This window comes from Lutra lutra, chromosome 17 (assembly GCF_902655055.1).
Source record: "Lutra lutra chromosome 17, mLutLut1.2, whole genome shotgun sequence".
NCBI classification, from domain to species: Eukaryota; Metazoa; Chordata; class Mammalia; order Carnivora; family Mustelidae; genus Lutra; species Lutra lutra.
Genome location: NC_062294.1, coordinates 10,061,593 through 10,079,185, shown reverse-complemented (window position 1 = coordinate 10,079,185; position 17,593 = coordinate 10,061,593). Strand labels below are relative to the sequence as shown.

Here is a 17,593-nt window from a genome sequence, read left to right as displayed (position 1 = left end):
GCTGATTCAAGGATTAGGGTAAATTTTTTTTCTTCTGCATGGCATATTGCCTTTAAAATGTGAACTACTAAAAATGTATTACTTCTTTCAGTAATTTCACATTTTCTTCTTTTCTTTCCATATAACATACAGTGTTGTATTAGTTTCGGGTGTACAACATAATGATGCAACAATGTTATACATTACTTGGGGCTTGTCATGATACATGTACTTTTTTTTTTCGATTTTATTATTTTATTTCTTTTCAGCGTAACAGTATTCATTGTTTTTGCACCACACCCATTAATCCCCTTTACCTATTTCTGTAAAAATGTATTACTTCTCAAGTATCTAATATATTTAAAAAAGAAGTCTTTCCTTATATTTTTTTAATTAGCATGAGCACCCGAGGAAGCCTTACAGACCAAAGAATTTCTTCATTTTCTCTATTTCTGTTCTGTGTCTGGTTCAAGATGCCCCATTGTGCTCAGGGGGATGGACACAGTTGGGAGACCCACTGTCACCAGAGGCTCGGTAATGAGAAAATGAGTGACCGGCCTCCATGCTTCAGTTTTATGGATCTGTTTATAGACTTTCATTCTTCTTCTCATAGGGGCAAGGGTAACAAAGACGGACTTACACAGAAATATAGGAAATTTCTGGATCTAAATAAAATGCTTGCCCTCTGCTCACTGAGAAGATGGCTGTTGTTTTCCCAACCTCAGGAGGGTGATTTCTCAGATCTACCACACTTCCCTCCTGAGAGAGACTCTGCTAGCCTTGCCCCTGAGGGGATGGAGTGACACAACACAGACACTTATGTTTGCCTCGTGCCTGTTCTCGCTGGTTTTGACCCTGCCTACCACAAGCCTCAGTGGGCGGGTCTTACCGTAACAAAAGTCAGCACAGGGAGATACTAAACTGCAAGCTGAAAAGAAAAATATAAATAGATATTTTTGTCTATTCCCCCCCTCCCCATAAATTCAGATAGATGAGTTGTGAGTCCTGGTTATGAATGACTGGAATTTTCTGAGACTCAGAGCCTTTCTCCACAGGAAAATCCTTAAAGAGGAAACTAATATTTGCTTTTTACAGGGATGGGTCCCCTAAAAGACAGTTCTTCTGTTGCTTATTTAAATCATACCATTTAAAGAGGTCTGAGATTGCAGAACCTGTTCTGAGAAGAGACTTGGAAGGCAGAATTGGAAAATCAACTACCTCCACCACAAGAGACGGAGCACGGGGACTGCACTGTGGTCCAGGCGTGGTTTTGCCTTTTTGAGGCCGGCTGAGTTCCATTCGTGACCTTGGGAAGTGCATACTTCCAAGCTATGCCCGGATTTTTGCCTTGCATCAGGACCTGGACAGCGTAGACACAAGCCAGAGGTAGAGGGACAGGTCAGACCCTGGAATTCCAGAAATCTCACCGAACATTTTTAAGATATTTTTATGACATTTCGACCTTAAAGTTGGCTCATGCCATTGTTCCCAAGTATGTTCTATGTTGAGTTCAAGATTTCCCTAGATACTTTAAAATGTTTATTTCCCTACCATCAAAGCTGTGAGTAGATGGACGTTAAATAGGGAAACATGACTTGACATTTGCCGTAAGCCCACAACCATCAAGTCTATGTATATCCATTAATAAAGCAAAAAGAAATTTTTTTACAATATATTGAAGGAAATAAGGTTATATTATGAGGTCTCAACCTTCCGATTAAACTTGAAAGCCTAGCATGGTACTAACACACAGTGGTGCCTCACAGATAATGTTGAAACTGAATCTCCATATATATATTTTTAAGATTTATCCTGGGCCACAATTTAGTCCTTCTCCTGGGTGCCAGTAGAAGCTGGGCACGAGGGAGGCACTCCAAAAACCACAGAATACCCCACTTAGAGTTGCCTATCATCAATTATAAAATCCAGGCAGGTTTCCAGTAGGATTTTCAAAGAGAATCTGTCCAAAGAGAATGTGTCTGTCGATTTTATACCATGATGAACAGATAAGACCAAAAGAAACAGGATCAGAAGTAGGGGTTGGTAATATATATACTGGAATGGATTTAATCTTGAAAGAACTTAGGATACATAAAAAGATGCTCAACATCCCTGATCATCAAGGAAATCCAAATCAAAACTACAACATATCACCTTACACCAGTCAGAATGACTCAAATCCACAACACAAGAAACAACAGGTGTTGGCGAGATTGCAGAGAAAGGGGAACCCTTATGCACTGTTGGTGGGAATGCACGCTGGTAGAATCACTCTGTAAAACAGATGGAGGCTCCTCAAAAAGTTAAAAGTAGAGCTATGAGCCAGCAATTGCACTATTATTTACCCAAAGAATACACAAATATTAATTCAAAGGGATACATGCACCCTGATATTTATAGCAGCGTTATCTACAAGAGCCAAATTATGGAAACAGCCCAAGTGTCCATCAACAGATGAATGGATACAGATGGTGTATGCATATACAGTGGAGTGTTACTCTGCCATTAAAAAAAAAATGAAATCTTGCCATTTTCAGGGACATGGACTGAGCTAGAAAGTCTTGTGCTACATGAAGTAAGTCCGTCAGAGAAAGACAAATACCGTATGATTTCACTCACACGTGGAACTGAAGAAACAAATGAGCAAAGGGCAGAAAATGAGAGAGGGGGGCAAGCCAAGAAACAGGGTCTTAACTCCAGAGAAGACACTGAGGGTTACCAGAGAGGGGATGTTACCAGAAACAGGGGATGGGACTGAGCATGGGGTGATGTATGGAAGTACTGAATCCCTATGCTGTACACCGGAAACTAATATTACACTGTATATGAACTAACTGGAATTTGAATAAAAACTAAAAAAAAAAAAAAGGACAAGGACTTAGCATAAATCTGACCCTATAAGGTCTGGCCACTAACATAAGAGCCATCATTTACTGTCACGTCCCACATGTCAGGCCCTCTGCTGGACACTTTCTAGGCATTATCTCAAACCAGTCCTATAATAACTCTACAATGCAGTTGCTCATTTTTTCATTGGAAAAAAACCAACACGAAAGAACTTGTACAAGATCACACAGATGACTGGCAAAAAAAAAGCTTAAAATAGAATGTAGGGCCACCAACAAAATTTGCCTGAATACCGCAGTCTATCACCTTGTTTCTGGTGCAGGCAAACATTGCTTGCCTCCCTTCCTGATGCACTCTTAAGTACTGCTTTTCTTTTTTTCCTTCTTGCAATCTCAAACATGAGTATAAGTAGCTGTTTCTCTCCTGGCCCATGAGTCTTGTGGAAAAATCTTTACCACTAGGACTGGCATTTGTGCCCCCAAAGCAAAGCAGATTTCCAGTTAAAAATAGGCAACCCTGGCTCTTTCCCTGTCTGGTGAGAGCCCTCTTCAATCAGAGCTGGGTGGGTGGTAGCTGTTCATTATACCAACCACTGCCCAGGATGCTACAGAATGGTTTCCACTTCGCTGCTAGTTTTAGCATCTCCAGGATTATGCCTTACTCTGAAGATTCCGTGGTACGACCATCATTTGCAAGTATTTGTACAACAGTACAAACACTTGGTGCCTCCCAGAAACAGCCAGCATGCTGAGAGATGGGTCTTTGCTCCCCGCGCCCCCATCCAAAACAGAACACAACCGGTGACTACCATTAAGGCGGACAAATGCCAAGTTCTCCTTAGTCACTCAGGGAAACCTCAAAATCAAGGTCCTAGAAGTCTTACTTTTGAAGATCTTTCTAGTCTTTTTCTTCTTTTTATAGTTATGTCATACAACTCAGAATTTTCAGATATGTCATATAATTTTATGGCTATGTCATACAACTCAGAAAATTCAGAATTTTCATTCTGAAAAGAATCTTTTTTTTTTTTAAGATTTTATTTATTTGACAGAGAAACAGATCACAAGTTGGCAGAGAGGCAGGCAGAGAGAGAGAGAGGGAAGCAGGCTCCCCGCTAGAGCAGAGAGCCCGATGCGGGACTCGATCCCAGAACCCTGGGATCATGACCCGAGCTGAAGGCAGAGGCCCTAACCCCCTGAGCCACCCAGGCGCCCCTCATTCTGAAAAGAATCTTGATGCTCATTGATATTTCAACTCAATTTCCCCTTTAATTAAAGTAGTATTCTCGTATGTAACACTTTGGGTTTCTGTTTTCTTTGTGCTGCATCCCTTTAAGTGGAATCTCTTTGTACAGAGATCTCAGAGGGAGAGAGTAAAAGAGGGCACCTCCCTACATGTGGCCGTAAAATGCTGGGGCAGTGGAGTGGTAGTGAGGGGTTGTAGTGAGCTGTCAGGCTCACAAGGCGGGATGATTTTACAACACATGGAGCTGTATCACACGCATGTTCAAGTGTGAAGCATGATAGAGAAATCCACTAATTTATCTCTACTTCCTAAGACTACCCCATTGTCTGCCATTCAAACTAGACCCTGACTGACTACCACAAGGGCAAAGGGGTCCCCAACTGAAATGTGAGAAGAATTGAAAATAGAAGTTCTTGCCTTTTGAGTGTGAAAGACTGACGCTCTGATGATTTGGGAGAGGCTTAATACACTTTCAGTGGGCAGAAAAAATATATTCTACTTTCAGCTTTTAGACAGAATCTAGAACCTAAGCCATACACGAATTGTGGTTTCACTGTAAATGTGCACAGTAGCCAAACTGCGGAAGGAACCGAGATGCCCGTCACCAGACGAATGCATAAAGAAGATGTGGTCCATAGACACGATGGAATATTACGCAGCCATCAGAAAGGATGGATACCCAACGTTTGCATCAACACGGTCAGGACTGGAGGAGATTTTGCTGAGTGAAGTCAAGGAGAGAAAGACAGTTATCATATTGTTTCACTTACATGTGAGACATAAGGAATAACATGGAGGACATTAGGAGAAGGAAGGGAAAAATGAAGGGGGGGGAAATCAGAGGGGGAGATGAACCATGAGAGACTATGGACTACGGGAAACAAACTGAGGGTTTTAGAAGGGAGGGGGCTGGGGGGATGGGTGAGTCTGGTTGTGGGTATTAAGGAGGGCACGTAGTGCATGGAGCACTGGGAGTTACATGCAAACAATGAATCATGGAACACTAGATCAAACACTAATGTACTGTACAGTGACTAACATAATAATTTTAAAAAACCATTTAAAAATGTTGCTGTGAACAGCAGGATGTGCTTAGGGAAAACAAATGACACATTAAAGTGTCATTACTATTAAACAAAGCCAATCAAGATATCAAGTGTCCCTCAGCCTCCAGTACAGCTAGCCATAGAGAATTATCAGTGCCGCCAACAAGAAGAGAATTTCCATGATCTCCCCCATGACCTCTTTCTGCATCTGCACCCATACACGTCAGCCCTCCTACTCTCACCCACGACGCCTGACCCCAGCCCCTGTTTAGTCTGAGTTCTCCACCAGGCTATTTCCCCTATGGTAAAAATCCCTCAGAGAGTTGTCTTGACTCTGTCTCCGTATCTGTTCTCCTCCCTCCATGATCCTTCTGGATCAGGCGTCGCCCCCAACACATCACTGAAACCGCGCTCTCAAGGGCGTCCTGCCATATCCAAGAGTTGATGGGCCTCGTCTTACCAGACACAATCGATCACTTCCTCCCTGGTTTGCCACCCGAAGCCCATTCTCTCAGTTCTTTTCCTGCCCCACAGAACTTCATTCCTCACATCTTTGGAGAATCCTCCTTATCTCCTATCATTATCTCCAACCTCTTGACCTCTCCTTTAGCTCTACACACGCCTTCATAGGATTTCATCCAGTGCTTTGATTTTAAGTGCAGTTCACATGCTTCCCATTCCCAAATCCATCACTCCACACCATATTTTCCAAGAGAACATTCTGCAACGATGATAGCGGACTAGAATCCCGTGTTGCTCCATATGGTAGCCACAAGCCACACGCGGTTTCTGAACATAGCACACGACTATGACTAAGTAAACCTTTGCATTTAATTTAAATCTAAACTTAAATAACCATGTGTGGATAGCGGCTGCCCTATTGGGCAGCAGAGCTGGAGATGAAACCCATCCTCTGAGGTCCATATTCACACATTCAGCCGCCTGTGAAGCATCCCTCCTTGAATGTTTAAAAGGCACATCAAGGGGCGCCTGGGTGGCTCAGTGGGTTAAAGCCTCTGCCTTCAGCTCAGGTCATGATCCCAGGGTCCTGGGATCGAGACTCACATCGGGCTCTCTGCTCAGCAGGGAGCCTGCTCCTCTCTCTCTCTGCCTGCCTCTCTGCCTACTTGTGATCTCTGTCAAATAAATAAACAAAATCTTTAAAAAAATAAAATAAAATAAAAATAAAAGGCACATCAACATACGACAGTGAACTCGGGACTGCCCTCCCGGTACCCTGTTCTTCTCAGTCCCATGTAACGGCAACCAGTCCTTTCAATTGTTCAGGGCAAGGTAAAAAGTTGGAAGCACCCTGATCTCCTTGGTCTCACACCCTCTGTCTCGTCAACCAGGAAATGGCATTCTCTTCATGTCCAGTGGACCTCCAATCTGACCCTGTCTCACTTTGCCTGTCACCACTGTGGCTTCCTTGGTCTAAGCTTCCCTCATCACCTCTTCTGGTTTTCATGCTCATGGCGCTCTAGGGATGAGGAGAAGCCATATTCTCCAGGAGAGAAGATAAGGCCGGCACCATTTTAGCATTCTAAAAATCACTTGCTGACAGTTACTAAAGGGATGAAAAACAAAATGCCTTCGAACCTGCAAGTCAAATCAAAGGAAAATCAAAAGCTGCTGTGAAATCTGGGGTGGGTTGGGGGAAGGGCGGATCACATGACTCCCTAAAGAAGTTTTGTAGCCATCACTTAATTAATAAAGTATCTTGTGACAATCTCTGCCAAGAAGCCACAGAATCACAAAAAGAATTTAAGTTTTCTTTGAGGATTTCTATTCCCTTCAGAGGGGCAAATTTTTATGTTGGGTTTCCCATCTACCTTCCCTCACACTTCAAACAGATATATGTAAGGATCTTCTGAAGGACAAAATTTTCTAAATTAAAAAATTTTTTAATTTAAATTCTAGTTAACATACAGTATAATATTAGTTTCAGGCATACAATATAGTAATTCAGCAGTCCCATACAACACCTGGTGCCCATCACAACGGGTGCCCTCCTTCAACCCCATCACCTGTTTGACTCCTGCTCACTCCTCTCTCTTCTGGTGACTATCGCTGTAAGACTCTGTTTCTGAGTCTGCCCCTCTTTCTCTCTGTTGCTCTCTTTGCTCATTTGTTTTGTTTCTTAAATTCTACATACGAGTGAAATCATTCGGTATTTGTCTTTCTCTGATGGACTTATTTCACTTAGCATAAGACCCTCTAGCTCTATCCAGGTCCTTACAAATGGCAAGATTTCGTTCTTTTTTATGGCTGAGTAATAGTCCATCCGATGTACATACCTCTTATATAGCCATTCATCAATTGATAGATACTTGGGCTGTTTCCATAATTTAGCTCTTGTAGATAATGTTGCTGTAAATATCGGGGTGCATGTATCCTTTGAATTAATATTTTTGTATTCTTTGTGTAAATAATCATGCAATTGCTGGATTATAGGGTAGCTCTACTTTTAACTTTGTGAGGAACCTCCATACTGTTTTCCAGAGTGGCTGCACCAGTTTGCATTCCCACCAACAGTGCATACAGATTCCCCTTTCTCCGCATCCTCGCCAACACATGTTGTCTCTTGTGTTGTTGGTTGTAGTCATTCTGATTGGTGTGAGGTGATACCTCATTGTAGTTTTGATCTGGCTTTCCTTGATGGTTAGTGACATGGAGCATCTTTCCATATGTCTATTCGCTATCTATATGTTTCCTTGGAAAAATGTCTGTTCATGTCTTCTATCCATTTTTTAATTGGATTATTTGGTTTTAGGGGGTTGAATTCTATGATTCTTTAAAATATATTTTAGACACGAACCCTTTATCGGATATGCCATTTGCAAACGTCTTCCATTCAGTAGGTTGCCTTTAGTTTTGTTTTCTTCACTGTGCAGAATTTTTTATTTTGATGTCATTCCAATAGGTTTTTTTTGTTGTTGTTGTTGTTGTTTTTTGCTTTTGTTTCGCTTGCCTCAGGAGATATACCCAGAAAGATGTTGCTATGGACAGTATTAAAGAAGTTACTGCCTATGTTCTCTTGTAGGATTTTTATGATTTCAGGTCTCACATTGAGGTTTTTAATCCAGTTTGAATTTATTTTCATGTGTGGTGTAAGAAAGTGGTCCAGTTTTCCCAGCACCATTTGTTGAAGAGATGGTCTTTGTCCCCTTGGATATTCTTCCTTGCTTTGCCAAAGATGAATTTACCATATAATTGTGGAATCGTTTCTGGGTTTTCTGCTCTGCTCCATTCACCTATGTGTCTATTTCTGTGCCAGTACCACACTGTTTTGTTCGCTATAGTTTTGTAATAGAACTTGGAAGTCCAGGATAGAGATGCTTTCAGCTTTGCTTTTCTCAAGATTGCTTTGGCTATTCAGGGTCCTTTCATACAAATGTGTACATTCCATACATATTTTAGGATTGTTTACTCTCGCTCTGTGAAAAATGCTGTTGGCACTTTAATAGGGATTGCATTAAATGTGTGGGTTGCTTTGAGTAATATAGACATTTAAACAGTATTTGTTCTTCCAATCCATGAGCATGGAGTGTCTATTTCTTTCTGTCACTTTCAGTTTCTTTCCTCAGCATTTTACAGTTTTCAGGGTACAGATCTTTTCCTCTTTGGTTAGGCTTAGTCCCTCTCTTACTATTTTTCATGCAATTCTAAGTGAGACGGATTCCTTCATTTCTCTTTCTATTGCTTCATTACTGGAGTATAGGAATGTAACAGATTTCTGAATATTGATTCTGTATCCCATGACTTTACTGAATTTGCCTATCAGTTCTAGCAGTTTTTTGGGGAGTCTTAGGGTTTTCTATACATAGTACCATGTCATCTGCAAATAGCAAAAGTTTTACTTCTGTCTTGCGATCTGAGTGCCTTTTATTTCCTTTTGTTGTCTTATTGCTGTGGCTAGAACTTCCAGTGGTGAGAGCAGACATTCCTGTCTTGTTCTGACCATAGAGGAAAAGCTCTCAGTTTTTCCTCCCTTAAGAGGATATTAGCTGTGGGTTTTTCATATATGTTTGTTAGTATGTTGAGTCATGTTCCCTCTAAACCTACTTCGTGGAGGGTTTTCACCATGAATGGCGGTTGTACTTTTGTCAAATGCCTTCTCAGTGTCTACTGAAATGATCAGATGGTTTTATACTTTCTTTTATTAATATTAAGTATCATGTTGATTGATTTGCCAAAATCAGACCATTCTTACAACCCGGGAATAAATCCCACTTGATCATGGTGATTGATTTTTAAAATATTTTGTTGGATTCTGTTTGCTAGTATTTCATTGAAGATTTTTCTGCCTACCTATCAGAGATACTGGCCTGTAGTTCTCTTTTTTAGTGGGGTCTTCCTCTAGTCTTGGTACAAGGTAATGCTGGCCTCATAGAATGAATTTGGAAGTTTTCCTTCCTTTTCTAGTTTTCGGAATAGATCAAGAATAAGTAAGTGTTCATTTGAAGAGTAAAATTCTTGTGCTTTCTGTAGAACAGCACCAAACAGAAGACTGGATTCCAAGAAGGCAACTAATCCATTTCATATTATCAAGTAAGATTACTTAGCCAGCCAAAGCAGGAAGAGAAATAACTTATATAACTTACTATAAATACTCACAAGATTATGTGGCATATAGGACATATCATTTATATTTTGTTTGCTGAACACATTAATGCATGCAGTGAGCACATAAATGAATAAAAGATTCTCCACTTTAAAAAATGAAATGACTTAAGGCTTGACTATAATGTCTACGTAGCTGTAAAGTCACATGCAGAGTCGTGTGCACAATCACGTAGGCTGAAAAACAATATTTGTACAAACCAGCAGAAAGCGGATTTAAGAGTCTAATATCAGCTCATACAGGCCTCTGAAAGGCAGTAATTATTTAAACAAATAGACATCAAGGCCAAGTACATAAAAGATGAGTATTTGCCAATTATAGCGTATTATTTGCTTTTCAGGGATAATTAAGGTATTCTCTGCCCTATCGAGGAACGAAGTGACCAAGAGCAGAATACACACCAATCATCGTGTCTCTCACAGTTTGGTGCTTGTAAATAGTTAATCCTCTGGAAACAGGTCATCTGCCCAGCTAATAGAATCTCTGTTGGTCAGGCTTTCACCTTGTTCTTGAGAACAGAACTTTGTTAAAAAAAAAAAAAAATCAATCCTACCCTAAAGAACGGCGGCATAAATCATGGGGCCTGATGCAGAGTGAAACACGAGGCCTCTTGTTTAAAAAAAAAAAAATACGGGGGCACCTGGGTGGCTCAGCTGGTTAAGCATCTGCCTTCGGCTCAGGGTATGATCCTGGGGTCCTGGGATCAAGCCCTGCGCTGGGAAGGGAGTCTGTTTCTCTTTCTCTCTCTCTGCTACTCTCCCTGTTCATGCTCTCTCACTAATAAATAAATAAATAAATAAATAAATAAAGTCTTTAAAAAATTAAGAATTTCAGGTTAGTGACAGCAGAGCACTAAATCGAACACAGAGTCCTTCTGAGCATGAGGCTCTGTGGACGCTGCTGGTCCCACGTCCATGAGCCCAGCTTTGCCGGACCTTCCGGTGGTTACCTGCCCCTGTTTCAAGACACGATTTTAGATCGTCCAAATTCTTAATGACCCTGTGGTCTAACACTGATGTCACCGGCCGTTCCTATCCGGAGACCATAGCCTCTGGTCAGGAGAGCCTGCCCCTAAGGACCTCAGTGTGACCATGGCCATGCCTTTGAGCACAGACTGTCCCACCGGGGCCAGACGGGTACCAGCCAAACAGCTGAGACTCCACCTGAGGACCAACACCGTTCCTGCCACTCCCATCTATTTTAAAGCATTTTCAGTGACCTTGTTGAAAGCAGTCAGAAACTGCTCTTGGCACTAGCGGAGAACACAGCCACCCTCCAGGTCCCGGGAATGCCACCCCACCCTGGCCTGCGGCACAAGGTCACAGTTCTGTTCTGAACCCCCCCACGCCACGTGTCAGCCTGCCGGGAGAGCTGGTGAACGCACACATTTACAGAGACCGCCAGCGATTCAGTCTACTTAACTGGACTTAGTCCAGAGAATTTTCCAGCCAACTGGCACCGGGTCTCTAATTTACAGCTGGCAAGCCACCTCCGTAACTACTTCCAGGTCCTCAGTAGAACTGTTTAATGTCCACCTCTAACACACGAACCACCTGACTTCAGACAAAACATTCAGCAGCTCTGACCGCAGGGTGCAGAGTTATAAAATTTACAGCTTCTTAACTTGGAAAACCACAGCCGACTGGACTCTACCAACTATCCACTGAAGTGGGGGGCTCAGTGTCTGCTTAGGGCACACAACGTTAAAACAAAGGACCCACCGAGTCCTCTTGGATAAACGGCTTTCTTTCTTTCGCTCCCGCTTTTCGTTTATAATGTTAAAACTAGAAATGCCTTTAATCCGTTTTGTAACTTTTTTTTCATGTAAGGCCTTTTATTTTTTTAATCTTTATTTTTTAAAGATTTATTTAATTCATTAGTTTGCAGGGCAGGGGGGCGGTGAGGGCAGAGGGAGAGGATCCCAAGCAGACTCCACGCTGAACATGGAGCCCCGGGTGGGGCTCGATCTCAGGACTGAGCAGAAATTGAGAGCCCGAGGCTCAACCCACTGAGCCACCCACACACTCTTCATTCAAGGCCTTTAAAAAAAAAAAAGTCCTAATTCTCTCAAGTAAATCAGAGACTTGCAGATAGGCTTTGATGGCTTTGAAATAAGAGCGGTGCTTAGTGTGGTTCTTCCACGCCAGCGGATTGTCCGTGTCTCGTCTCATTTCAGGATCACGAGCTACTGAAGTGCAACCGTGGACTCAAGTCTCTGATAAGGTCTGACTCCAAAACTTGACGCCTTATCTCTTACCACATTCTTTCTCCAACTCTGAAACACGATGTCTAGGACTGCGCTTCAAAATTCTAAAAACTGTGGGAGCCCTGGGAAGCATCCTGTCCCCGGGCTTCAACAGCATGCTAGAACATTTGCATCGCGCTTTGGGTTCAAACCTGGAACTTGGATTTCTTGACCGTGCTCCAGTGTGGTTTAAGCACGCGTGACTTTTAATCTCCTCAATCCATCTTCCCCTGAGTTTATATGGATGTTTTATGAACCCGCAGTTGTGACAGCAGAACTAGGATAGGCTTTGTAGGCTGGCCCTTCCGGATGAACTGTGACTCGCACAGGACCTTACCTGTTGAGCAGCGCTTGGGGAAGGGACAGCTCTGTGGTGTGGAGTCCTGGTTTTGCAAGGGGCTGTGATTTCTGGAAGCCCCTGTGATGTCACAGCACTGCCTGTTGTCTCTGCCTTGTTTTGTTCCAGGCTGGAAGGACACCACTGGGGATCAGCCGGGCTATGGTGGCGGGTTGGGGTAGGGGGTTCAGCTTGGACAACGGCAGTAGCACAAAGGCTCTGCCAGGGACTGGGAAATGCATCTATGAGGCAGCTTCGACCCCGAGCCTCGACAACAGGTCTAATTCCACCCGCCTGCATTCCTCGGAGTTGAATGAAGAGAAATAGTGTCCTCCGACCCGTCACACAAGTATTTGCCAGGAATTAAGGGGGGGTCCACGCTTCAAACAGCCAATGGTAGCCTCTAGACAAATGAGGTGGCATCAGGACAGCCCTTCGGAATCGTCCTCAGGAGCCTGAGGTTTCTCTCATCTGTTCCAAATTAATTCTCCATTAGGTCTTTGTCTCTTTTGGGTTTTGTGTCTTCCCTCAAGTCCATGCTTCTTGGCTCCTCTCCTCTCCCTTATGCTGTTTTTATCTTGAGGCCCATCTTTCCTCACACCCGCCACTTGCCCCAGGGCAGGGGGTGGTGATGGTGGAGAATTCAGACAGCAGGGGCACAAGGCAGGAGCCCGATGACAAGGTCACACCCCGGCCGCCTCACCGATCACGGTGCCCGTCCACCTGCTCCCCGCTGCCCTGCCATCCCCGTAGGCCACAGCGTGGAAGAAGTTGTGTATTATAGTAATTTTCCTGAGATGTCTTTTTCTGCCTTGAAACTGGCCTGTGGCTCACGGATTTCTCCCTCGCTGGCCTCATTTAAGGCAGCGGTTGCTGTCAGCGGCAGGACTCTCCCCTGTCACGCTCTTAAATGCAATAGGCTTCCCACGAGTTCAACATCCCTTGTGCTGCTTCCCACGGAGGAAGCAAGTCCTCAACATGCAAGAGGGCTTCTATGTTTAAGAATTTTCAAAAAGGAACGAATGCCGTCAAAACACAGGGGATCCTATTTCAGTCTCCAAAGAGCAACCTGTGTGATCACATCATCCTGAGTCCTGTTTGTCACGCAGAGATGAGGCGACTATACAATGACACACTCACGATGAGTTTCCTCCCCTTCCCTCCCACGGTGGGGAGGTGTGATGCCGAGTACTACTGGGTTGTTGTGTGTGTATTCGAGAGAGAGAGGGAGAAAGAAAATGAGGGAGACAGGAAGTCGAAGAAAGAGCCAGAAGGGAGAAGAGGAAGGAGGAGGGGAGAGAGGATGCATCAACTGGCAAAAAAGCTAAATTTCAGTCACTTCTAAAAAATGTGTCATCTCTAAGGGGACACCTTATCATGAAAAAATTGTGTGTTTTTTAAAAGATTCATTTGTTTGTTTGGGGGGGGGAGAGAGAGAGAGTGTGCAAGTGTGTGTGAGCTGGTGGGGAGCAGAGGAAGGTCGGAGAGAATCTCGGGCGGGCTCCACGCTGACCTCAGAGCCCAGTTCAGAGCTCGATGCCAAGATCCTGAGATCATGACCTGAGCTGAAACCAAGAGTCGGACACCTAACGGACTGAGCCACCCAGGCGCCCCAATTTTTTGTGTTTTTAATTCTTATGACCAAGGTCTTTTATAACTTATGTTAAACGGGCCTTTTGCTCAGTGCTTGGACAAAGTACAGAATCTATGACCTTACATGACTCCTATCTCAACCTCAACTTGGAAAAAATATTAAGTTTCCATCTATCCTCAAAAAGCCTGACATCTGTGTACCTCAGATTAAGTGACTATTTTTCTTTCTTTTCTTTTTTTTTTTTTTTTTAGATTTTATTTATTTATTTGACAGAGAGAGAGAGAGAGAGAGATCACAAGTAGGCAGAGAGGCAGGCAGAGAGAGGGGGAAGCAGACTCCCCGCTGAGCAGAGAATCCGATGCGGGGCTCCATCTCAGGACACTGGGATCATGACCTGAGCTGAAGCAGAGGCTTTAACCCACTGAGCCATCCAGGCGCCCCTAAGTGACTATTTTTCAACAAAAGCATGTGTGAATTTCAACTCTGATGTTCCATTTTCACATTTCTGTGAAATTGTTCAAAATGTAATTCCTGGGGTGCCTGGGTGGCTCAGTCATTAAGCATCTGCCCTTGGCTCTGGTCATGATCCGAGGGTCCTGGGATCGAGCCCCACATCAAGCTCCCTGCTCAGTGGGAAGCCTGCTTCTCCCTCTCCCTCTCCCCCCCTGCTTGTGTTCCCTCTCTGTGTCTCTCTCTGTCAAATAAATTAAAAAAAAAATTCCTTACACAACACACACACATACTCACACACCCAAACTAGCTACATGGGGGTAAAGAAGTAATACGTTTAGCTTTCCTTGTGTTCCCAAAGCCAATAAAATAAACTCAAGTTGGTGCAGTCCATACATAATGTCCAAAAGACTTAGCACACAAGCTGACTTTTCAATCCTTCGGAAGACTAATGAGCGCACTAGTTCAATAAGAAGGTCTTCAGATTTTATGCCAGACTTATGTTGTGGGGAATAGTTGAATAGAAGAAATATGTGGAAATTATCTAGTTTATAATATCTGTCTCTGTAGTGATCTCAGAAAGCATATGATTGCCAAATCAATATTGATTTTTTTTTTTCTGGTGTGTGTGTGTGTGTGTGTGTGTGTGTGTGTGTGTGTGTATGAGTACTTTTTCCTGGGCAATGCTTAAATTTAATACACGGCCCTGAAAATTAGCTTCTTTTCTTCCAGACATTTACATGTATATATGTAAATGTACTTCAAAATAAAAACTTGATTGACTTAAATAATGCCTTAAAAATTTAAGGCCTAAGACAATCATATAAATCCTTGATTACCCTTAGGAGTTTCCCTTGGCCACCGAGGAAATCAATGGGGCCAGCTCTGTTTAAACTGACATCCACCTGTTGCAAACATTGAAACATGTGGAGTCAGGGATCCAGGGAGAATGAATGTAACAGAGACTGCATTTTAAATTGGGTGACTCAGTGATAGAACTGAAGGTCTGTTTTCCATTTAGTTTAAACTGAGCTCCCCTATGAAGACATTCTAGAAGGTTTCGACATGTAAAAAGAACCAGACACAGAAGACACTTCTCTCTGGTCTTGGGCCATGTGCTTATTTCTTGAGGTAAAATGACAGCAGTCAATTATTCCCAGGATTGCATTACCCTTGCCTTGCACTAACTAGGCTATGCCCACAAAAAAAAAAAAAAGTGAAAAGATCTGGTAAATCCACCACCACCCAGGGAGGGCAAGTTGCTACTGTCCCACATTAAGCTAAATCTGCTGTAAACTAACCGGTCAGCAACTTCTTACATGCACATCATCCACTCTGGGAAAGGCCAGCACTTTAGGAAGCCTACTGATTCCTCAAATATAATTTAGGAGATCAAATTTCAATCCTTTAAGTGCTATTCACTTTACTTAACTTGAAACTGTACAGTTTTAAGACTAGTCTTAAGAGATGATGAAATCCAGTGGTTTTTAAAACGCGAACTGCAGAAGTTCAGATCTCTTTAGAGAACTTCGGATTGCGACCGTGGTTTGGGACAGCAGGGGCTGGAAGCAGGTGAAGGAGAAGGCTGGCCTCTCGGCCTATCCCTCCTGACTTTGGTCAGAAGTTCTCCTTTGGCTTGCTTTATTGATATTATTATTATTTGAGTATAGGTGGCACATGATGTTATATTTGTTTCAAATGTACAATGTAACTATTCAACAAGTTCATTCATTATGCTCTGCTCCCCCCTTCCCAAACGCAGCCACCATCCAGTCACGTGTTTTCTTCCTCACCTGCATGTATGACTTCTCAAGTTGGAAAGAAGATTCTATTCTTTCAATGAATGAATATATTTTATCACTGGATGCCATTTATTCAGTAAACATTTTGCGGGGGAGAGGGGTTATCTACAATGTCCCAGATATCGTGCCAGTTTGGGAGGCCACAAAGAGGAGCAAGTCTTCTTTCTGTTCTTATGGGGCTTGGGGTGCTATAAAAGCCTTTCAGGACACTGCCCTAGGATGTAGGGGAAGACATGATCCTAGCCTCATTTCTCAAATAAGACGACTGGGACCCAGGGAGTTTAACTGACTCATGCACAGCAACATAGGGGAATAGCAGAACCCATGGTTTATATATATCCCTGTTCTAACCCATGTTGCTTCCAACACGAATGGGATCCACATCAACACTCACTCATTATAGACCACAATGCTTTGGCAACCTAATTTATGTCATAACCATTTGTGCATCTTCAATGCCTCAGACAGGACTGGGCATATAATGGGCACCCAATGAATGTTGGCTTAATTTTCCTTTTATCAGACATGGAAGCAAAGAAAGGAAAACTGCTCTGAAGGTAGGTATCTAGCTCAACACACACCAGGGTGGTTGAAGATGGGAGCTAGCTAAGATACTGGGAAGATCTGATTGAGACATATGAAGGAAAGAAACATTATCCACCCCTCCCCCCCCAGTGCCATCCCCACGTATTTTGACAAACATACCCTTCTGCTAAATTTTATACTATAGTAAGAACCTAGTGAACATTCAGTAATTTTAAGAGGCCAAGAGAGAAAGTGCTTTTTTTCATAGACTTATACTTTCTGTGGATGGAATAGCATTTTTCATTTTGGTAGGTTCCCACACTTTGATTCCAACATCCCACAGGGCTGTTAAAACACATTCAACATTTTTATATTGGAGTGAACATATTTTTGGCTCCCAAAGTATTCATTTTGGTTCAATCCATAGCTGTACGGAAAGGCACGTGAACTTTATTTAACTTCCTTTAAAGAATATAGTCATGGATTACTTGGATACAGATATATAGTTTCATTTTGGAAAATGTAAGTTATTGCTTATTGTGATTTTAAGTTTAAAAAATCACTGTGTTCTACTGAGTTTGGAAAGGTATGAATATGTGATAAAAACTGACCAGAAATTTGATGATGTCCCCCTGAGTGCAAAAAAGTATAATTTAAATATTAAAGTCATTAACCTAAATTCTTTTAAAAGATAAAATAGACATAATACTAGGTTACTAGATTTGATTTTCTCTTTTTCTGCTAACATAGTTGCAACTTTTGAATGAAACCATAACTCCTTTAAAAATACCAGCAAGGCATGTCCAATTAATCATACAAGTTTCCCTCTAGATTATTTTCAGACAGGTCACATTCCTAAGATATTAATTTAAGCTTTCTTCCCATCTGTAAGTAGAATG

At 42.6% G+C, this 17,593-nt stretch overlaps 1 protein-coding gene across 2 annotated transcripts in view; it reads right to left on the bottom strand.

Annotated features, from left to right (window-relative positions):
- ADAMTS18 (ADAM metallopeptidase with thrombospondin type 1 motif 18) overlaps nucleotides 1-17,593 on the bottom strand; it is a 137,218-nt gene that overhangs the window by 20,143 nt on the left and 99,482 nt on the right. For both annotated transcript variants that reach the window (XM_047712341.1, XM_047712340.1), the window contains one exon: nucleotides 1,198-1,339. In XM_047712341.1, coding sequence (XP_047568297.1) covers nucleotides 1,198-1,339 — 142 coding nt within the window. The remainder of the gene's footprint in view (nucleotides 1-1,197; nucleotides 1,340-17,593) is intronic.